The following is a 24300-nucleotide window of genomic DNA, read 5'->3' on the forward strand; positions in this document are numbered from 1 at the left end:
TCTTCCTCTTTTAATACTGTACAGACCAAGAATTATTTTTGGGCTCTTAACATATCTATTACCTTTGCCAGGACTCTATTTGTATGAAAAATACACAGTTCCTGTATGGTTCAATCTTCATGTTTAAATGAAGAGGTACCAGATCCAAATGATTTACGCATAGTAGACCACAGTAATGTCCAAGCTGACCTTTAGATTTATGATAGCTTTACTTTATGACAAGAAAAAAAATTTGTGAACATGCCTCTGAGATAAGAAATTGAATGTCCCCACCCAGTCTAACAAAGCTGGAAACTTTCGTGTCTTAACTGTAGAGGCAGTAACAGCAAAAAGTATTTCATGTCATTTAATGCAGCATCTATATGAAGGTCATTATACGTCTTCCAATGCACCAAGAAGGGAAAAAAGAAATACTGCACAGCTGATGTACACCATCTCAGAATACTGTTTACATATATATAATAGAGGGAAACATTCCACGCGGGAAAAATATATTTAAAAACAAAGATGATGTGACTTACCATATGAAAGTGCTGGCAGGTTGATAGAAACACATACATACACACAAAATTCTAGCTTTCGCAACCAATGGTTGCTTCGTCAGGAAAGAGGGAAGGAGAGGGAAAGACGAAAGGATGTGGGTTTTAAGGGAGAGGGTACGGAGTCATTCCAATCCCGGGAGCGGAAAGACTTACCTTAGGGGGAAAAAAGGACAGGTATACACTCGCACACACACACATATCCATCCGCACATACACAGACACAAGCAAACATTTGTAAAGGCGAAGAGTTTGGGCAGAGATGTCAGTCGAGGCGGAAGCACAGAGGCAAAGATGTTGTTGAAAGACAGGTGAGGTATGAGCGGCGGCAACTTGAAATTAGCGGAGGTTGAGGCCTGGTGGATAACGAGAAGAGAGGATATACTGAAGGGCAAGTTCCCATCTCTGGAGTTCTGACAGGTTAGTGCTAGTGGGAAGTATCCAGATAACCCGGACGGTGTAACACTGTGCCAAGATGTGCTGGCCGTGCACCAAGGCATGTTTAGCCACAGAGTGATCCTCATTACCAACAAACACTGTCTGCCTGTGTCCATTCATGCGAATGGACAGTTTGTTGCTGGTCATTCCCACATGGAAAGCTACACAGTGTGGGCAGGTCAGTTGGTAAATCACGTGGGTGCTTTCACACGTGGCTCTGCCTTTGATCATGTACACCTTCCGGGTTACAGGACTGGAGTAGGTGGTGGTGGGAGGGTACATGGGACAGGTTTTACACCGGGGGCGGTTACAAGGGTAGGAGCCAGAAGGTAAGGAAGGTGGTTTGGGGATTTCATAGGGATGAACTAAGAGGTTATGAAGGTTAGGTGGACGGCGGAAAGACACTCTTGGTGGAGTGTGGAGGATTTCATGAAGGATGGATCTCATTTCAGGGCAGGATTTGAGGAAGTCGTATCCCTGCTGGAGAGCCACATTCAGAGTCTGATCCAGTCCCGGAAAGTATCCTGTCACAAGTAGGGCACTTTTATGGTTCTTCTGTGGGAGGTTCTGGGTTTTAGGGGACGAGGAAGTGGCTCTGGTTATTTGATTCTGTACCAGGTCGGGAGGGTAGTTGCGGGATGTGAAAGCTGTTTTCAGGTTGTTGGTGTAATGGTTTAGGGATTCCGGACTGGAACAGATTCGTTTGCCACGAAGACCTAGGCTGTAGGGAAGGGACCGTTTGATGTGGAATGGGTGGCAGCTGTCATAATGGAGGTACTGTTGCTTGTTGGTGGGTTTGATGTGGACGGACGTGTGAAGCTGGCCATTGGACAGATGGAGGTCAACATCAAGGAAAGTGGCGTGGACTTTGGAGTAGGACCAGGTGAATCTGATGGAACCAAAGAGTTGAGGTTGGAGAGGAAATTCTGGAGTTCTTCTTCACTGTGAGTCCAGATCATGAAGATGTCATCAATAAATCTGTACCAAACTTTGGGTTGGCAGGCCTGGGTAACCAAGAAGGCTTCCTCTAAGCGACCCATGAATAGGTTGGCGTACGAGGGGGCCATCCTGGTACCCATGGCTGTTCCCTTTAATTGTTGGTATGTCTGGCCTTCAAAAGTGAAGAAGTTGTCGGTCAGGATGAAGCTGGCTAAAGTAATGAGGAAAGAGGTTTTAGGTAGGGTGGCAGGTGATCGGCGTGAAAGGAAGTGCTCCATCGCAGCGAGACCCTGGACGTGCGGAATATTTGTGTATAAGGAAGTGGCACCAATGGTTACAAGGATGGTTTCCGGGGGTAATAGATTGGGTAAGGATTCCAGGTGTTCGAGAAAGTGGTTGGTGTCTTTGATGAAGGATGGGGAGACTGCATGTAATAGGTTGAAGGTGTTGATCAATGTAGGCGGAGATACGTTCTGTGGGGGCTTGGTAACCAGCTACAATGGGGCGGCCGGGATGATTGGGTTTGTGAATTTTAGGAAGTAGGTAGAACGTAGGGGTGCGGGGTGTCGGTGGGGTCAGGAGGTTGATGGAGTCAGGTGAAAGGTTTTGTAGGGGGCCTAAGATTCTGTGGATTCCTTGAAGCTCCGCTTGGACATCAGGAATGGGATTACCTTGGCAAACTTTGTATGTGGTGTTGTCTGAAAGCTGATGCAGTCCCTCAGCCACATACTCCCGACGATCAAGTACCACGGTCGTGGAACCCTTGTCCGCTGGAAGAATGACGATGGATCGGTCAGCCTTCAGATCACGGATAGCCTGGGCTTCAGCAGTGGTGATGTTGGGAGTAGGATTAAGGTTTTTTAAGAAGGATTGAGAAGCAAGGCTGGAAGTCAGAAATTCCTGGAAGGTTTGGAGAGGGTGATTTTGAGGAAGAGGGGGTGGGTCCCGCTGTGACGGAGGACGGAACTGTTCCAGGCAGGGTTCAATTTGGATAGTGTCTTGGGGAGCTGGATCATTAGGAGCAGGATTAGGATCATTTTTCTTCGTGGCAAAGTGATATTTCCAGCAGAGAGTCCGAGTGTAGGACAGTAAATATTTGACGAGGGCTGTTTGGTTGAATCTGGGAGTGAGGCTGTAGGTGAGACCTTTGGATAGGACAAAGGTTTCGAATTGGGAGAGAGGTTTGGAGCAAAGGTTAACTACTGAATTGGGGTGTTGTGGTTCCAGATTGCGTTGATTGGTTTTGAGGTTTTGGAGGGAGTGGAGCTGGAAGTGGGAGATTGAGTAGATGGGAGAGATTGGGTTTGTGTGAAATGAGAGGTGGTTGAGGTTTGCTGGAAAGGTTGTGAAGGGTGAGTGAGTTGCCTTTCCGGAGGTGGGAAACCAGGAGATTGGATAACTTTTTGAGGTTGAGGGTGGCATGCTGTTCTAATTTGCGGTTGGCCTGTAGGAGGATGCTTTGAACAGCGGGTGTGGACGCGGGAGAGGAAAGATTGAGGACTTTTATTAAGGATAGGAGTTGACGGGTGTGTTCATTGGCTGAGTTGATGTGTAGGTGAAGGATTAGGTGGGTGAGGGCAATGGATTGTTCAGTTTGGAACTGGTATAGCGACTGATGGAAAGAAGGGTTGCAACCAGAGATGGGAACTTTAAGTGTGAGGCCTTTGGGGGTAATGCCAAATGTCAGACAAGACTGAGAAAATAAAATATGGGAGCATAATCTGGCTAGGGCGAAGGCATGTTTGCGGAGGGAATGTAAATAAAACTTAATGGGGTCGTTGTGGGGGTGTTGTGAGGGTGACATGGTATTAGAAAGTGGAAAGTGTAACATGAGGCTGAAATGAAAATGAAATATATATATATATATACACTCCCGGAAATGGAAAAAAGAACACATTGACACCGGTGTGTCAGACCCACCATACTTGCTCCGGACACTGCGAGAGGGCTGTACAAGCAATGATCACACGCACGGCACAGCGGACACACCAGGAACCGCGGTGTTGGCCGTCGAATGGCGCTAGCTGCGCAGCATTTGTGCATCGCCGCCGTCAGTGTCAGCCAGTTTGCCGTGGCATACGGAGCTCCATCGCAGTCTTTAACACTGGTAGCATGCCGCGACAGCGTGGACGTGAACCGTATGTGCAGTTGACGGACTTTGAGCGAGGGCGTATAGTGGGCATGCAGGAGGCCGGTTGGACGTACCGCCGAATTGCTCAACACGTGGGGCGTGAGGCCTCCACAGTACATCGATGTTGTCGCCAGTGGTCGGCGGAAGGTGCACGTGCCCGTCGACCTGGGACCAGACCGCAGCGACGCACGGATGCACGCCAAGACCGTAGGATCCTACGCAGTGCCGTAGGGGACCGCACCGCCACTTCCCAGCAAATTAGGGACACTGTTGCTCCTGGGGTATCGGCGAGGACCATTCGCAACCGTCTCCACGAAGCTGGGCTACGGTCCCGCACACCGTTAGGCCGTCTTCCGCTCACGCCCCAACATCGTGCAGCCCGCCTCCAGTGGTGTCGCGACAGGCGTGAATGGAGGGACGAATGGAGACGTGTCGTCTTCAGCGATGAGAGTCGCTTCTGCCTTGGTGCCAATGATGGTCGTATGCGTGTTTGGTGCCGTGCAGGTGAGCGCCACAATCACGACTGCATACGACCGAGGCACACAGGGCCAACACCCGGCATCATGGTGTGGGGAGCGATCTCCTACACTGGCCGTACACCACTGGTGATCGACGAGGGGACACTGAATAGTGCACGGTACATCCAAAGCGTCATCGAACCCATCGTTCTACCATTCCTAGACCGGCAAGGGAACTTGCTGTTCCAACAGGACAATGCACGTCCACATGTATCCCGTGCCACCCAACGTGCTCTAGAAGGTGTAAGTCAACTACCCTGGCCAGCAAGATCTCCGGATCTGTCCCCCATTGAGCATGTTTGGGACTGGATGAAGCGTCGTCTCACGCGGTCTGCACGTCCAGCACAAACGCTGGTCCAACTGAGGCGGCAGGTGGAAATGGCATGGCAAGCCGTTCCACAGGACTACATCCAGCATCTCTACGATCGTCTCCATGGGAGAATAGCAGCCTGCATTGCTGCTAAAGGTGGATATACACTGTACTAGTGCTGACATTGTGCATGCTCTGTTGCCTGTGTCTATGTGCCTGTGGTTCTGTCAGTGTGATCGTGTGATGTATCTGACCCCAGGAATGTGTCAATAAAGTTTCCCCTTCCTGGGACAATGAATTAACGGTGTTCTTATTTCAATTTCCAGGAGTGTATATATGGGGAGAGATAAAGGTGAACTAGAAAGCAACTGGAGATCTGGTGTGGGCGAAAAAGTGTTGGTTAAAGCTGGGCTGTGTTGATCCTGTGGTGAACTTGGGTTGGTAGACAACGATGTGCATAAAGGTTAGGTGGTTGTGTTGCCGCCAAAACACGTTAAAGGGTGGAGAAATTCGGGAAAATTTCGAAAAAATCACATGTAAATGTATTAAAAGGAGTGGTTTTGTGGTGGCAGATTATGAGAATGAGGCTAACAATTGTCTGACAAAGAAATAATGACGTTAAAACCTGTGGGATGCGGCTAAAAATGATCAATGATGTGTAAAAAAACGGAAATGGAAATAAAGCAAAAGTTATTAGAACTAGCCGAAATGGTTGTTTAATAGGTGAAAGGAACTGTTTGTGAACTAGAAACAGTGGATTTTATAGCGGCGGTAGTGTTGAAAGCGGAAAAAAAAATTATATATATATTTTTTTGGTTATGGTTTGGAAGTGGGTTACGTATTATTGAGTATATATAGGCGGGATAAAATTGTATAGTAGATTACGGTAAAAAGGAGAAGGTGAATACAAAGTGAACCCACTGGCAAAAACAGAAAGAGAAAATGAGACGACAGAAAAGATTTTGAAAAGGCAACAGTGACAATAACAAATGTGATTGTTGGGTTCAAATTAATGATATGAATATAACAGAGGGAAACATTCCACGCGGGAAAAATATATTTAAAAACAAAGATGATGTGACTTACCATATGAAAGCGCTGGCAGGTTGATAGAAACACAAACAAACACATACATACACACAAATTTCTAGCTTTCGCAACTAATGGTTGCTTCGTCAGGAAAGAGGGAAGGAGAGGGAAAGACGAAATGATGTGGGTTTTAAGGGAGAGGGTAAGGAGTCATTCCCATCCCGGGAGCGGAAAGACTTACCTTAGGGGGAAAAAGGACAGGTATACACTAGCACACACACATATCCATCCGCACATACACAGACACAAGCAGACAGTTGTAAAGGCAAAGAGTTCGGGCAGAGATGTCAGTCGAGGCGGAAGTACAGAGGCAAAGATGTGGTTGAAAGACAGGTGAGGTATGAGCGGCGGCAACTTGAAATTAGCTGAGGTTGAGAGCTGGCGGATAACGAGAAGAGAGGATATACTGAAGGGCAAGTTCCCATCTCCGGAGTTCTGACAGGTTGGTGTTAGTGGGAAGTATCCAGATAACCTGGACGGTGTACACTGTGCCAAGATGTGCTGTCCGTGCACCAAGGCATGTTTGGCCACAGAGTGATCCTCATTACCAACAAACAGTCTGCCTGTGTCCATTCATGCGAATGGACAGTTTGTTGCTGGTCATTCCCACATAGAATGCGTCACAGTGTAGGCAGGTCAGTTAGTAGATCACGTGGGTGCTTTCACACGTGGCTCTGCCTTTGATCATGTACACCTTCCGGGTTACAGGACTGGAGTAGGTGGTGGTGGGAGGGTGCATGGGACAGGTTTTACACCGGGGGCGGTTACAAGGGTAGGAGCCAGAGGGTAAGGAAGGTGGTTTGGGGATTTCATAGGGATGAACTAAGAGGTTACGAAAGTTTGGTGGACGGCGGAAAGACACTCTTGGTGGAAGGATGGATCTCATTTCAGGGCAGGATTTGAGGAAGTCGTATCCCTGCTGGAGAGCCACATTCAGAGTCTGATCCAGTCCCGGAAAGTATCCTGTCACAAGTGGGGCACTTTTGTGGTTCTTCTGTGGGAGGTTCTGGGTTTTAGGGGACGAGGAAGTGGCTCTGGTTATTTGATTCTGTACCAGGTCGGGAGGGTAGTTGCGGGATGCGAAAGCTGTTTTCAGGTTGTTGGTGTAATGGTTTAGGGATTCCGGACTGGAGCAGATTCATTTGCCACGAAGACCTAGGCTGTAGGGAAGGGACCGTTTGATGTGGAATGGGTGGCAGCTGTCATAATGGAGGTACTGTTGCTTGTTGGTGGGTTTGATGTGGACGGATGTGTGAAGCTCGCCATTGGACAGGTTGAGGTCAACGTCAAGGAAAGTAGTATGGGATTTGGAGTAGGACCAGGTGAATCTGATGGAACCAAAGGAGTTGAGGTTGGAGAGGAAATTCTGGAGTTCTTCTTCACTGTGAGTCCAGATCATGAAGATGTCATCAATAAATCTGTACCAAACTATGGGTTGGCAGGCCTGGGTAACCAAGAAGGCTTCCTCTAAGCGACCCATGAATAGGTTGGCGTACGAAGGGACCATCCTGGTACCCATGGCTGTTCCCTTTAATTGTTGGTATGTCTGGCCTTCAAAAGTGAAGAAGTTGTGGGTCAGAATAAAGCTGGCTAAGGTAATGAGGAAAGAGGTTTTAGGTAGGGTGGCAGGTGATCGGCGTGAAAGGAAGTGCTCCATCGCAGCGAGGCCCTGGACGTGCGGAATATTTGTGTATAAGGAAGTGGCATCAATGGTTACAAGGATGGTTTCCGGGGGTAACAGACTGGGTAGGGATTCCAGGCGTTCGAGAAAGTGGTTGGTGTCTTTGATGAAGGATGGGAGACTGCATGTAATGGGTTGAAGGTGTTGATCTATGTAGGCAGAGATACGTTCAGTGGGGGCTTGGTAGCCAGCTACAATGGGGCAGCCGGGATGATTGGGTTTGTGAATTTTAGGAAGAAGGAAGAAGGTGGGGGTGCGAGGTGTCGGTTGGGTCAGGAGGTTGATGGAGTCAGGTGAAAGGTTTTGTAGGGGGCCTAAGGTTCTGAGGATTCCTTGAAGCTCCGCCTGGACATCAGGAATGGGATTACCTTGGCAAACTTTGTATGTGGTGTTGTCTGAAAGCTGACGCAGTCCCTCAGCCACATACTCCCGACGATCAAGTACCACGGTCGTGGAACCCTTGTCCGCCGGAAGAATGACGATGGACCGGTCAGCCTTCAGATCACGGATAGCCTGGGCTTCAGCAGTGATGATGTTGGGAGTAGGATTAAGGTTTTTTAAGAAGGAATGAGAGGCAAGGCTGGAAGTCAGAAATTCCTGGAAGGTTTGGAGAGGGTGATTTTGAGGACGGAACTGTTCGAGGCAGGGTTCAATTTGGATAGTGTCTTGCGGAGTTGGATCATTAGGGGTAGGATTAGGATCATTTTTCTTCGTGGCAAAGTGATACTCCAGCAGAGAGTACGAGTGTAGGACAGTAAATCTCTGACGAGGGCTGTTTGGTTGAATCTGGGAGTGGGGCTGAAGGTGAGTCCTTTGGATAGGACAGAGGTTTCGGATTGGGAGAGAGGTTTGGAGCAAAGGTTAACTACTGAATTAGGGTGTTGTGGTGCCAGATTGTGTTGATTGGAATTTTGAGGTTTTGGAGGGAGTGGAGCTGGAAGTGGGAGACTGAGTAGATGGGAGAGACTGGGTTTGTGTGCAATGAGAGGTGGTTGAGGTTTGCTGGAAAGGTTGTGAAGGGAGAGTGAGTTGCCTTTCCGGAGGTGGGAAACCAGGAGATTGAATAGTTTTTTGAGGTGAAGGGTGGCATGCTGTTCTAATTTGTGGTTGGCCTGTAGGAGGATGCTCTGAATAGCCGGTGTGGATGTGGGAGAGGAAAGATTGAGGACTTTTATTAAGGATAGGAGTTGACGGGTGTGTTCATTGGCTGAGTTGATGTGTAGGTGAAGGATTAGGTGGGTGAGGGCAATGGATTGTTCAGTTTGGAACTGGTATAGGGACTGATGGAAAGAAGGGTTGCAGCCAGAGATGGGAACTTTTAGTGTGAGGCCTTTGGGGGTTATGCCAAATGTCAGACAAGACTGAGAAAATAAAATATGGGAGCGTAATCTGGCTACGGTGAAGGCATGTTTGCGGAGGGAATGTAAATAAAACTTAATGGGGTCGTTGTGGGGGTGTTGTGAGGGTGACATGGTATTAGAAGGTGGAAAGTGTAACATGAGGTTGAAATGAAAATGAAAGATAAAAATATATGGGGAGAGAGAAGGGTGAACTAGAAAGTAACTGGAGATCTGGTATGAAAAAAAGCGAAAAAGTGTTGGCCAAGTTGATCCTGTGGTGAACTTGGGTTGGTAGACAGCGATGTGCATGAAGGTTAGGTGGTTGTGTTGCCGCTGAAACACGTTAAAGGACGGAGAAATTCGGTAAAATTTCGGAAAAACGTGTAAATGTATTAAAAGGAGTGGTGTTATGGTGAAAGATTACGAAAATGGGGCTAACAATTGTCTGACGAAGAAATAATGACGATAAAACCTGTGGGGAGCGGCTAAAAATGATCAATGATGTGCGAAAAACGGAAGTGGAAATAAAGTGAAAGTTATCAGAACTAGCCGAAATGGTTGTTTAATACGTGAAAGCAGCTGTTATTGAACTAGAAACGGTGGATTTTTTTGGTTATGGTTTGGAAGTGGGTTACGTATTATTGAGTATATATAGGCGAGATAAAATTGTATTACGGTAAAAAGGGGAAGGTGAATACAAAGTGAGACTACTGGTAAAAACAGAAAGAGAAAATAAGACGACAGGAAAGATTTCGAAATGCAACAGTGACAATAACAAACATAAATGTTGGGTTCAAATTAATGGTATGGTTATAATACAGGGAAACATTCCACGTAGGAAAAATATATCTAAAAACAAAGATGATGTGACTTACCAAATGAAAGTGCTGGCAGGTCCGCAGACACACAAACATACACACAAAATTCAAGCTTTCGCAACAAACTGTTGCCTCATCAGGAAAGAAGGAAGGAGAGGGAAAGACGAAAGGATGCGGGTTTTAAGGGAGAGGGTAAGGAGTCATTCCAATCCTGGGAGCGGAAAGACTTACCTTAGGGGGAAAAAAGGACGGGTATACACTCGCACACACACACATATCCATCCGCACATATACAGACACAAGCAGACATATTTAAAGACAAAGAGTTTGGGCAGAGATGTCAGTCGAGGCAGAAGTGCAGGGGCAAAGATGTTGTTGAATGACAGGTGAGGTATGAGTGGCGGCAACTTGAAATTAGCGGAGATTGAGGCCTGGCGGATAACAGGAAGAGAGGATATATTGAAGAGCAAGTTCCCATCTCCGGAGTTAGGATAGGTTGGTGTTAGTGGGAAGTATCCAGATAACCCGGATGGTGTAACACTGTGCCAAGATGTGCTGGCCGTGCACCAAGGCATGTTTAGCCACAGGGTGATCCTCATTACCAACAAACACTGTCTGCCTGTGTCCATTCATGCGAATAGACAGTTTGTTGCTGGTCATTCCCACATAGAATGCATCACAGTGTAGGCAGGTCAGTTGGTAGATCACGTGGGTGCTTTCACACGTGGCTCTGCCTTTGATCATGTACACCTTCCGGGTTACAGGACTGGAGTAGGTGGTGGTGGGAGGGTGCATGGGACAGGTTTTACACCGGGGGCGGTTACAAGGGTAGGAGCCAGAGGGTAGGGAAGGTGGTTTGGGGATTTCATAGGGATGAACTAAGAGGTTACGAAGGTTAGGTGGACGGCGGAAAGACACTCTTGGTGGAGTGGGGAGGATTTCATGAAGGATGGGTCTCATTTCAGGGCAGGATTTGAGAAAGTCGTATCCCTGCTGGAGAGCCACATTCAGAGTCTGATCCAGTCCCGGAAAGTATCCTGTCACAAGTGGGGCAGTTTTATGGTTCTTCTGTGGGAGGTTCTGGGTTTGAGAGGATGAGGAAGTGGCTCTGGTTATTTGCTTCTGTACCAGGTCGGGAGGGTAGTTGCGGGATGCGAAAGCTGTTTTCAGGTTGTTGGTGTAATGCTTCAGGGATTCCGGACTGGAGCAGATTCGTTTGCCACGAAGACCTAGGCTGTAGGGAAGGGACCGTTTGATGTGGAATGGGTGGCAGGTGTCGTAATGGAGGTACTGTTGCTTGTTGGTCGGTTTGATGTGGACAGACGTGTGAAGCTGGCCATTGGACAGGTGGAGGTCAACATCAAGGAAAGTGGCATGGGATTTGGAGTAGGACCAGGTGAATCTGATGGAACCAAAGGAGTTGAGGTTGGAGAGGAAATTCTGGAGTTGTTCTTCACTGTGAGTCCAGATCATGAAGATGTCATCAATAAATCTGTACCAAACTATGGGTTGGCACGCCTGGGTAACCAAGAAGGCTTCCTCTAAGCGACCCATGAATAGGTTGGCGTACGAAGGGACCATCCTGGTACCCATGGCTGTTCCCTTTAATTGTTGGTATATCTGGCCTTCAAAAGTGAAGAAGTTGTGGGTCAGGATGAAGCTGGCTAAGGTAATGAAGAAAGAGGTTTTAGGTAGGATGGCAGGTGATCGGCGTGAAAGGAAGTGCTCCATCGCAGCGAGGCCCTGGACGTGCGGGATATTTGTGTATAAGGAAGTGGCATCAATGGTTACAAGGATGGTTTCTGGGGGTAACGGATTGAGTAAGCATTCCAGGCGATCGAGAAAGTGGTTGGTGTCTTTGATGAAGGATGGGAGACTGCACGTAATGGGTTGAAGGTGTTGATCTACGTAGGCAGAGATACGTTCAGTGGGGGCTTGGTAACCAGCTACAATGGGGCGGCCGGGATGATTGGGTTTGTGAATTTTAGGAAGAAGGTAGAACGTAGGGGTGCGGGGTCAGGAGGTTGATGGAGTCAGGTGAAAGGTTTTGTAGGGGGCCTCAGGTTCTGAGGATTCCTTGAAGCTCTGCCTGGACATCAGGAATGGGATTACCTTGGCAAACTTTGTATGTGGTGTTGTCTGAAAGCTGACGCAGTCCCTCAGCCACATAATCCCGACGATCAAGTACCACGGTCGTGGAACCCTTGTCCGCCGGAAGAATGACGATGGACCGGTCAGCCTTCAGATCACGGATAGCCTGGGCTTCAGCAGTGGTGATGTTGCGAGTAGGATTAAGGTTTTTTAAGAAGGATTGAGAGGCAAGGCTGGAAGTCAGAAATTCCTGGAAGGTTTGGAGAGGGAGATTTTGAGGAAGAGGAGGTGGGTCCCGCTGTGACGGAGGACGGAACTGTTCCAGGCAGGGTTCAATTTGGATAGTGTCTTGGGGAGTTGGATCATTAGGGGTAGGATTAGGATCATTTTTCTTCGTGGCAAAGTAATACTTCCAGCAGAGAGTACGAGTGTAGGACAGTAAATCTTTGACGAGGGCTGTTTAGTTGAATCTGGGAGTGGGGCTTAAGGTGAGGCCTTTGGATAGGACAGAGGTTTCGGATTGGGAGAGAGGTTTGGAGTAAAGGTTAACTACTGAATTAGGGTGTTGTGGTGCCAGATTGTGTTGATTGGAATTTTGAGGTTTTGGAGGGAGTGGAGCTGGAAGTGGGAGACTGAGTAGATGGGAGAGACTGGGTTTGTGTGCAATGAGAGGTGGTTGAGGTTTGCTGGAAAGGTTGTGAAGGGTGAGTGAGTTGCCTTTCCGGAGTTGGGATCACCTTGTGGCTAAACATGCCTTGGTGCACGGCCAGCACATCTTGGCACAGTGTTACACCGTCCGGGTTATCTGGATACTTCCCACTAACACCAACCTATCCAAACTCCGGAGATGGGAACTTGCTCTTCAATATATCCTCTCTTCCCGTTATCCACCAGGCCTCAATCTCCGCTAATTTCAAGTTGCCGCCACTCATACCTCACCTGTCATTCAACAACATCTTTGCCCCTGCACTTCTGCCTCGACTGACATCTCTGCCCAAACTCTTTGTCTTTAAATATGTCTGCTTGTGTCTGTATATGTGTGGATGGATGTGTGTGTGTGTGTGTGCGAGTGTATACCTGTCCTTTTTTCCCCCTAAGGTAAGTCTTTTCGCTCCCGGGATTGGAATGACTCCTTACCCTCTCCCTTAAAACCCACTTCCTTTCGTCTTTCCCTCTCCTTCCCTCTTTCCTGATGAGGCAACAGTTTGTTGCGAAAGCTTGAATTTTGTGTGTATGTTTGTGTTTGTTTGTGTGTCTATCGACCTGCCAGCGCTTTCGTTCGGTAAGTCTCCTCATCTTTGTTTTGAGAAATTAACTGAAATTCCTGTGTGCAGCAGAAGTAGCTTTCTTATTCATTAGTGAATCTTTTGAAGTCATTTAGTAATATGACATCTAAGGAGAGTTGTTTGTAAAATTTATGAAAGGCAGTCATAGCAACAAATTCTGAAGACCAAAGACAATCACTAAATGTGTCAGGTTTTTACAAGATGTGGTCTTGAGCTGGAATGGACTTTTTAAAAAATGCTTGTGGCTGGACCACCCTGTGAACAAGCCTTTTGATGCAGTGGAAGAACATCCCATACAAGATCGCATTTAGCTGCTTCTCCTGATTTCTTTCAGAATGTCAATCCACAGCTAGTATCCTGTTGTCTTAAGTGTAATTGTGAATGAGTCTACTCGTAATTTAAAAAAAATGCCAATTCCTTTTAAATTTTACAGTTAAGAGTTTAGACCTATCACATATAATAAAGAGAGTAAATACTATTGGCATGAACTCATACCAACTGTATGGTGCCATAAGTTTTAGAATACATCACTAAATCAGTGTAAAGGGGTCAATAGCATGCTCACATGAAATATGGCAGCACAAACAGTGCACAAGATGCACCAAGTGGCCTGAAGCAATAACTGGAGGAAGTGGAGAAACAATTCCTAGTCAGAAGCCAAAATGAAGAGTTAAAATTAACTGTATGAGAAAGGAAATTTGGACATTGTATACTTCTGGTATAGTGAAGTAACTAGTTCAGAAATGGGTGCAAAGTAAATACTCTACAAAGTAACATAACATATCAATTTCAGTAACTGTCCAGACGCTGTGAGAGAACCAAATTCCCTGCTACATCCACACTTTGAGAGGAGGTATTCACTTATCATAGAGTGAAAAGCACTTTGGTGTTTGGAAGTAATGGCAGAAATGCTACAACACACTGAAGCTGTAAAAAATATGTCAATCAATGAGACATCCCCAAGGCAGATAATAAGGCTTGAGTTCTATAACAGCATATCATTTTAACTTGTCACACACAAACAATGTACACTGCTATTGTCTGATTGGCTCTTTCAACAAGAGCTATATCAAGCATACCCTTTGTGTGCAAATTTTTTGTTGTTGTTGATTTAAGACTAGGTAGATAAAACAAAGGACAAGTGTGCAGATAATACCATATGCTAACACATTGTCTGTTTTCCCTCTGCTTTCACCACCTCCATACATAAATTAATCATCGCTTCTCCACCTTCATCTGTCTCTGTGGTCCTTCTGAGGATATAAAGCCTGTATTTTTATTACTTGCAAATTTATACCTTCATCTTGAACTATTAAATAATATAAACAAATGTCTATTTTTGATTAAAAACTTCTCAGTGCATACAACTTGTTCTAATACTGAAATTTAATTGACAGATTCTGTACTATTTACTAATCTAGCACTTACTTCCAGATCAAATACTCACCTAAGTATATTAAGTGCATTTTGTCCTCTCTTTCCTAGGTCATTTTTCCTTATCTTATCAAGTAATATGTGAGATTCTTGAAGTGCTAGATCAATATTTACTGCTGTCCCATCTTTACCAAAATTCTGCAGCTTCTTAATTATATCTGAAAGAAAATAAATGACAAACTACATTGTTTAATCATGACTCGGATGCTGTAACTGAAGGAATTAATAGCTGAATCACATAAAGATGTTAATGAATCTGTATTTATGAATACGCTTCTTGCTCTTCATATTACACCCGTGGCTGAACTGGGGCATAGTACAGTATTTCCAGTATAACGCATAAATCAAAAGTCTGGTCAGAGTAAATAACAGTTAAATGGAAAGTGATACACAATGGAGAAATGCATATAATGGCACCTGCCACCATCTTGGATGCAACTCTGCAATATCATGTCAAAAGAGTTTGCACACTGCATTACTTTAGGCCAGATTTTTACACAGAATGTAATACTAAAGCACGTTTTTCCATAGTTGGAACAATTTTTGTGTATTGTATATTTGAAATTTCCACTATGCTTCAAAATCTGCAAATGTTCTTGTCCTCACAATGTCTTGTTGTTACATTATCTGTGGCATAAATCTGCAAATATTCAACATTCTTGTCCTTAGAAAGTTTGTTGTTACACTTTTATTTTCTATGATTCACACATTTTATGTAACTGCATTTAATTTTACAAATCAGTGGGAAAATCAACATTAACTTGTTAAAAACAAAGATGAGGTGACTTACCGAACAAAAGCGCTGGCAGGTCGATAGACACACAAACAAACACAAACATACACACAAAATTCAAGCTTTCGCAACAAACTGTTGCCTCATCAGGAAAGAGGGAAGGAGAGGGGAAGACGAAAGGAAGTGGGTTTTAAGGGAGAGGGTAAGGAGTCATTCCAATCCCGGGAGCGGAAAGACTTACCTTAGGGGGAAAAAAGGACAGGTATACACTCGCACACACGCACATATCCATCCACACATACAGACACAAGCAGACATATTTAAAGTCTTTAAATATGTCTGCTTGTGTCTGTATGTGTGGATGGATATGTGCGTGTGTGCGAGTGTATACCTGTCCTTTTTTCCCCCTAAGGTAAGTCTTTCCGCTCCCGGGATTGGAATGACTCCTTACCCTCTCCCTTAAAACCCACTTCCTTTCGTCTTCCCCTCTCCTTCCCTCTTTCCTGATGAGGCAACAGTTTGTTGCGAAAGCTTGAATTTTGTGTGTATGTTTGTGTGTCTATCGACCTGCCAGCACTTTTGTTCGGTAAGTCACCTCATCTTTGTTTTTATATATAATTTTTCCCACGTGGAATGTTTCCTTCCATTATATTAACTTGTTAAAAAATATTTCAAGCAAGGGGTGAAGCTTTTCAGGTACCCCCCCCCCCCCCCCAACCATAAAGGAATTTAACAAGTGGAAACTAGATAGACCACAAAGACAGTGATTCAAAAAATTTCATGCCACTGATAGAATACAGTATGAAGTATAAAGTGTCTATGAACTGGGTAGTATGTGACAGTGATGTGCCCAAAAACATGCTATTGTTGCTTCCACAAGCCTGCAACGGAAGTTAGTTCAAGCACTTTAGCCCATTTAAGGTAATTTGTCAGGCACACAGTAAATGCAGTAACCACCAACCCCATTACATTTGACTGAGTTGTCACCATGATACAATTAACTAGTCATTAGGTGGGAGAATTGATATGGACCTTCAGTAATAATTCTACAACAGATATGATAAAGTGATAAAGTTGCAATTAAATAATACTAGGTTATTAAAATGTAGTAAAAATTAGTGCTGAGTCAGAGCTCAAATATGGAAAACTGAAGTACTGTGGTGGAGTTTCTTGACTTTCTTCGGTGTAGCAAGTTACATGTGTTTATTTGCTGTGTGGCAGACTGTGATAGCTGCCTTGCACTCTATAATGTCGAGATTGTCTTTCTGTGGATGATTATGGAAAAGAAAAGAGGGAAGAGGGTAAAATACAATAGTAATATATAGAAATTCTGCTTGAATGCCACCTCAAAGGTGCCCATATTAACATCCCCACAAAACAATGTAGTGTAACATCTCTGCATAAGACCCTGAAGTAAAGTCTGGGATTTAATTCATGACACTGGAGCACAGTATGATGATCTGGAACAGTATGGCACCATCTTTCCAGAACTTGAAAAACTTACAGCGGGTGCAAATTTCTTCCACCGCCATGCGGTGAACCAGCTCCTCGCAAGTTAGCTGCCACAGCTCTAGAATGCTTTAACAGCCTTACAGTCAGGTATTTGCTTGGGAATACAAAATAAATAACACTTATGGCCATTAAAATTGCAGCACAAGGAAAGATAGCAAATAACAAAATTTTACTTCTTAAGTGTATACAGTATAGTAGGAAGGATGCATTATTAAATTTATACTTGAGTTGGGCACATACAAAGTGCAAAATTTAGTACACTGAGCTACCAGCTCCGGCAGCAGCCATGGCACTAACCTAGCCGGACAGCGAGTCAAACTGTGCTTCAATGACAGATGCAGGTATGTCACCCCATGCTGCTTGATGGTGACCTGTGCAGTTTAACAACAATGGCCCATCTCAGAATCTCCACATTCTGATACAGCCATAATGACACTGTATGCAGGGAGACTTGGAAATAACTGCTAGGGCACTTGTTTGAAGTGCTGCGCCAAGAATAACAGTTCTGTATCAGAGTTTCCTCTTGGGAAACGATGTCACCCCTTAGTAAACCACAGTGGTTATCCATAAAACAGTGTGAAACTTCTCTTCTCTGGTCTCGCAACCTCAGGATAATGGGCATTTTGAAGCAGTGTAAGATGTGGGACAGAGACAATGCACTAGTGTCCTTTATGACTGATCATCAAGCATAGTGAAAGAAGTGATACCAGATGAGAAGTAATGTATTTGTAGGATCAATGATCAAGAATTCGGAGGAAACTAGGTATACTGGGCTATGACCTGGGAAGTCTAAGGGAATGCGGCCATGACAGAGGGCAGGTCTGGCCAAGTACATTCAGCAGCCTTCACTTACATGCAGTGCCCATTGTACAGATACCATTACCGAGCCCAACAAGGCAATGGTGGAGTGCGACTTGGTCAAAAAGGCACGTGGACACGGGTCACAAGCACAATTAAGGTCAATGGCTAAGAGTGCTCCTACAACCGGGCATAGCTTTTTCTTACACTAGTAACAACTGGCAGTGTGTAATGCTGGTGGCAAATACATAGTAGTGACTCTATTTCAACTGGCAAAAGTATATGTTGTGGGTACCAGTATAACGTAGCAAGTTATTACGAGATGACATTCGTTGCAGTAAGGCACGCAGCACGGAGGCTGCACGATGGCTATGTTTTTTTCTTTCGCTTTGCTAACAGTACAGCTGACTCTGCCTGCTGTGAGAGCTGCATAGCGTAACATTCAGTCGATATGAAGATTCATACCCTCCATGCATCTACATAATCCACATTAGTTATTATCCGACTTTGTTCACATATGGTACACAGCCTTTTGTTATTGATGGAATGATGCTGTCAAAATTTCAGATTTTTATATATTATAGTTCTGGAGATAAAGAGAATTACATAAACTCCTAAAACCTACGCTTGTTTTTTAAAAACAAGTTAGGAGCAATAACGGAGTGACTTTCATCATCATTTGAAGCCATTCCAAAGTTACCAGTGCATAAAAATCAATTAATTAGAATTTTATTTTTAAAACTTTAGTCACTGTGCATTACGTAATACAAAAACCGGTCAAAATTATTGATTATATTTTGCAGTGTGTGTGCATTAGAATGATTGAGAGAGTGTTTGTGGGACATACATTAAAATTTAATATTTCATTTTATGTAAAACGTTGTACAAACGAACCATGGGAAACTTATGTTGCATCCGCGATTCAGGAGACGTATGTTGTGTGCTTGCTTTTGTATAAAAGTAGCCAGAATGATAGTTAGAGGCGGAATAAGCTTATTTAGCAATTTGAAGAAAATTTTGCACTTTTTTTACTTTGATTAAACAAAATACAAGAAATTGAAGTTTTGCTGACATTATTTACTATCAAATTAGTGATTGGCTAAGGCAAGATTTGCTGCGAGAATGATCTGGAAGGAACATTCTGATTGGTCATTTAGATCAACAGCCAATCAGAGTTAAGCTGTTCCTGCACAAAAAGAGGAGTGGGCATATAGGAGAGTACCCTGAGAGGAGTAGCTTGCTAGCCGGTCTACGGATAACACGCTGTTAGATCGCCCCTTAAAATACTCTGTAAGATGAGGAAATAGTGAGCTAATTTCGGTTCAAGCATATCGTGACTGAAGTGACTGGAGTTATGAACTTTTTAAATAATATTTGGTGTTTCTAAATTAAATAGTTTGAGATATATGGGTGTGTGAACTTTTTGAACATAGTAACAACTCCACGTGGCATGTTTTGTGTTCTGTACAAATATTTTGGAGAGTACCTCTTATGAAGAAGACCACTGAAATGCCTTAATGTTTAACTTGCAAATAGTTGTGGGTCTGTGACTGGTAGAATGTGAAAATTAGTTGGGTCGGACTTACTAAAATTCTGGCTGCTTTTTGAGTGAATATTTGTTAGACAGACAGTGAACTTTGAATGATAATGTGTTACCATATTAAATACGGACTTGATATCCATTTCATGTGTTTCAGTATGAATAAAAAGCAGAGTTAATCTAATTTTAATCGCTTTTCTGCACGTAGACTGAAGGTCCCAAATGTCCGATTTTTTAATCATGAACTTTCAGGAGCTGACTTTCAACTAGAGTTATGCAGCCTCTGTGTGGTAGGTATTAGGTGGTCGTTTCATCAACACTGCTTTACATTGCCTTGCACGTATCTGCTACGGCAGAATGAAGGGGACATTGGCAAGAATCCTATCGAGGTAGGTGGACTGAACAATAGCGTTAACAAAAACGGACGACCAATCCCGCCCCGCCGCACCAGGTGTGCTTTGTAGCTGAGGCAGACACGCAGGCTCCAGTATGCTTATCAATTTGTACACAGAACAAAGACTCTGGAAGGAAGACGTGGTGCCATTCCTGTGTCCAGAGTTGTCATTGGTACCACCACTGTTAGTGTATCTCTTTCTGTTGCTACATCAAAGGAAGCTAGAATAGCAGTTTCCATGCTTATAGTCTGTAGTGTTCCTGACTTCTTCACACTGTCCTTGTAAATACTTGTCTTGTAGCAAACAAGTGCATTTATTGACTCAGGGTATGTGGTGGGGCTGTACAATACTGTACAGCCGAGCAAACAAAATGTTTGTCCTCTTGGCAACTAACTGTGCAGAGCTACTCAGATCCTGTCTGGTGTTGAGTATGATTCTCATGTAGCCACCAATTCCATATTATAATCCAATTCACAAACAAAAGCGATTCATGCAGGTCAACGCATGGACGGAAGTTGCATTGTTGGCAGTTCCAAGTGACATTTGCGATACATGCATGCACATGCTTTGTGCTTGAACAAAGCATGTATCTCGCAAATTATGTCTCTTGCTTTCTTCTGCAGGATTTGTCACTTACCACCACCATAAGTGATGAAAACTTGTTACAAATGGAATAAAAATTCACTAAATAATTTGCTAAGATCAAGCCTAATGCTTGCAGTGGCTGCAAAACTCACAACAGATTGTTCAGAACAATACTGAAGACTCACTGGCTGTCAGAGAATGTGTGATATAGGTGTGCGGAACAAGCCTAAACTCAACCGCCTTGTTTATTACATCAGGTATACCATGACAGGTCATGGGATCCTGACCAATATGAGCAGCAATACTGTGAAATGATGAATCATAATCTCAATAGCCCATGATCCTGTTGTTGTCAAATTCAGACATGCAGCTAGTTACTTCTCCTTTTTACACAAGGCATAACACAATCTTCTCACTAACAAACAACATTCAAATGCAATTTCTGAATGACACATCCTCTGCATAATCTTACCTCACATACAGAATGTAGATAGTGTTACCTACCTACTTCGTGTAGCTGCAGTGAAATGCTAATGATTTGTATATCTAACTGTGTAATATACTCCATTCTATTTTGATGTTTGTTGCATGCAGCTTTCATGGCATTGCAATTTTAATGGTCAGTAGTGTGTAATATTAATTATTTATCTGTTCCAAAACTGACAATAATTGAACTATGTTTAAACCCCTCCAGACCTGAATTTTTTCTGGGGGATGGAAAATAATAATATCAATATTCAGAGGGAAACATTCCACGCGGGAAAAATATATCTAAAAACAAAGATGATGTGACTTACCAAACGAAAGCGCTGGGATGTCAATAGACACACAAACAAACACAAACATACACACAAAATACAAGCTTTCGCAACCAACGGTTGCTTCGTCAGAAAAGAGGGAAGGAGAGGGAAAGACGAAAGGATTTGGGTTTTAAGGGAGAGGGTAAGGAGTCATTCCAATCCCCCTCTCCTTCCCTCTTTCCTGATGAAGCAACCATTGGTTGCGAAAGCTTGTATTATGTGTGTACGTTTGTGTTTGTTTGTGTGTCTATTGACATGCCAGTGCTTTCGTTTGGTAAGTCACATCATCTTTGTTTTTAGAAATATCAATTATCAATATTCAATTATACAGTGGAATATAGCAAACTGACCACTTTCATGAATTCTAGTGGTCACAACCTGCTGCGCAGTGCTATACTGACTTGCCGATATTTTCATAGTGACACCCAACAGTTGGAACCAGCTGCACATGACGAAAAGCTCGTACATTCACAAACGTGTACCTCAGGATTCCATTGGGGAAAAAACATTTCTATTGCAACTAAGACACAGTAATTGTAAATGTACACAATTGTAGCCAGAGGGTCTGAAAGGGTTAATATGACAGACTCACTGTTAATCCAAACATCACAGATGTCAGTGGATTTTCATAGGTTTTGAAAATTATAGCACGATATGTCTTGTTTCTTTTTGAGATCATAGCCTATTAAAGAAACTAGAATATCAGCTGTCCAGTTACAGCTAATAATGGATCTGAATTAATCCAAAATTTGTGGCAGATGGATTATGTGAGATAAACTAAGAATGAATACTCATCTCATCCAGAAGACATCCAGTATTAACAACAGTATTACTACAATTGTTGCAAAAATATATACATTTTAAAGCACTACTGACACATCAGAAAATATAGTTCAGTCGTGTATTGTTCTTTTGTCCATTTTCTACTTACATCATTCAATTTCTTTGTACAATAATCAGCTGTTCATTCAATTACAAACCTTTACTTTCTGTCCGTTGCTGTAAAATTTCTTTCTGGATAGCTGTAGCCTCAGTTCTAACATCTACCGCGCTTTCCACTGCGTGTTTTGAATTCCTCTCAAGTTTCTTTACCTGAAAATTGACTAAAGATAATTTCACAAACAGTTCTTCGGAGTAAAATGTTGTTACTCTACTTCAAGTTACAAAGCAAAAATGCATCTCCTTAGTAAAACAAATTTAATTAGTCATTACGAGTACAAAATAGTCACAATGCCAACATCCTATAAGTCTATAATACTATTTTCCAATAGTTATCTGATTAGTATTAAAACAGTATCTGCGCAGAAGTGTTGGCAAGAAATGAGTTACTCATTCTTCAATTTTTTATTCTACTTGTTAAACAAATAATGTGTGCCAAAATTATGTAAGCGATACTCACATAGGAACAACTGAGGTAAATTACTGAAAATAAAAGCTAACGATAAAATGTGCCGAAATGAAGTATTCGTCATTAATGTCTAAATGAAATGCTGTGGGTGTCGACAAGAACGGTGGGCGAGTGGCTCTCTGCTGGAGCTAGGTGGATGTGCAGAAAGCCAACTTGTTGCTTAAATTCTTTATTTCAAATCACAAATCAACATAGAGCTGTGAGCCTGCAGCTGGCAGGCAGCAGGATGGTGGGACAGTAACATGGTGACTGATCACTGGAGCCAGGCAGAACAGCTCAGCTGGAACTGACCAGGGTGCTGAACATGGGACTGCAATCTAGGAAAGTGGCACAGTTGCCGTCAGACTCCCAAGAGGAGGAACAGGCTAGCACTCACTTTGTACCTCGGACTATGAGGTGGTAGCACAGTGAAAACTGCCAAGCAGCTGACAACCAGGCAGCAGTCGGCAGCCTGAGGCTCTATGACGGCAGTGGTGGCTGAGTCTTAAGGACAGTGTCGACTGACACAGACTGAGTATCACAGCACAGCAAAGCTGTACCACTTAGACTGTCAGTGGATCTTGTCGTGACAAATGACATACGGTGGATGTCACAACATAGCCCTGCCATATCAAGGACCTGCTCGGCTAGTCTGGGTGTTTAAGTAGCGTTCTTTGGAGCTGATCATACAGGAGAAGCATTTCTGTCAAGTTCCAGTATCATGCAGAATATTCGCGAAAGATGGTCAGCGGGCTCAGCATAGGCATTGCCTTGTGAGAGCAGCCTGAACTGCGGAAATATCTTGCTGCTGCTTGGGAGTTATTGTGTCGGCAGGCCACTGATTACAGATGTCAGTGTACAAAACTTGGGACTCTGGAAATGGCAGTGAGCACTAACTGTAGTCTGTGTTGTTACAGAAAGCATGTATGACTTTTTTTTTTTAAAAAAAAAGGCCGAGTGCAACGTTCCAAATAAAGATTTCTTTTTATTGTAGTAAATGTCACATTTGGTTTCTTCTTCTTTTTATTCCAACTGGGATCGTCTCACCTACTTCCTTTTATCATTATGGACAGCCTTTCTGATTTCTAATGATGAACAGATGAAAAATGTAACATTCACATTTTACGGCAACAAAATCAATTATTCGGCAGCTATTATTATTTTGGAGGAGTTGTGGTATTACAAACCTAACTGTAAGGAATAATTAAATACATATAGCAATAGCTACAGAGATTTTATGTTAATGCCTAATGGTTGAACATGACTTGTTTATGTACACGGTGCTTGTGAATAAGTGTTGTCAGATAAGTACATGTACATCTAATGATAACATGGGATAGAACAGCAAGTACGTCTTTCCTGAATCAAAGTATCTGAGAACTGATCTATTATACAAACTCACAAGCAATGATGAATTATTGGTGCTAATTAACCTTCAGAGTGTATGACGAATGGCATGATGGTTAAATTAAAGAGAGCAAGCCTACAGTTGTATTTGTGAGCTTTTATGTCTCAGAAACATATATTCCTTTGTCACAAGTCTCAAACCTCATATAACTATACCTATAAAGCATCAGTTATCATTACACAATTACAGGCCAGAAGAAGGTGAAGAATCACAGTATTGTTGTTTACATCATGCAGATGAAAACTGTGTCCTGCCAAAAACTGTAATCTAGTTTCACTGATTCCGTAAACCCAAAGAAAAACCAAGCAGAGTCAGATTACTTAGGAACAAGATGATCACTGGCCATTGTTCAGTATTAGAAGATGCAAATAGCAGAATGGCTGCATTAGTGTCAAAATAAAGCAAATTTATGCACAGGTTAAACTCATTCATCTGAAAAATTTGAGTCAGTTTACTAAACATTTGGAAGTGATAGTCACAATGAAGAAGCAATCAGCAGTTCTAATGTGAAAGTTGACAATTTAAAAA

General features: G+C 43.5%; 1 protein-coding gene across 1 annotated transcript in view; it reads right to left on the reverse strand.

The window, feature by feature from the left end:
- The window catches only part of LOC124799214 (laminin subunit alpha-1), a 216601-nt gene that overhangs the window by 140086 nt on the left and 52215 nt on the right, over window positions 1-24300 (reverse strand). Inside the window, exons 13-14 of the mRNA XM_047262749.1 lie at window positions 21958-22069; window positions 14628-14772 (exon numbers count right to left, since the gene is read on the reverse strand). Coding sequence (XP_047118705.1) covers window positions 14628-14772; window positions 21958-22069 — 257 coding nt within the window. The remainder of the gene's footprint in view (window positions 1-14627; window positions 14773-21957; window positions 22070-24300) is intronic.

The sequence above is a fragment of the Schistocerca piceifrons genome, chromosome 5 (assembly GCF_021461385.2).
Source record: "Schistocerca piceifrons isolate TAMUIC-IGC-003096 chromosome 5, iqSchPice1.1, whole genome shotgun sequence".
Lineage (NCBI taxonomy): Eukaryota > Metazoa > Arthropoda > Insecta > Orthoptera > Acrididae > Schistocerca > Schistocerca piceifrons.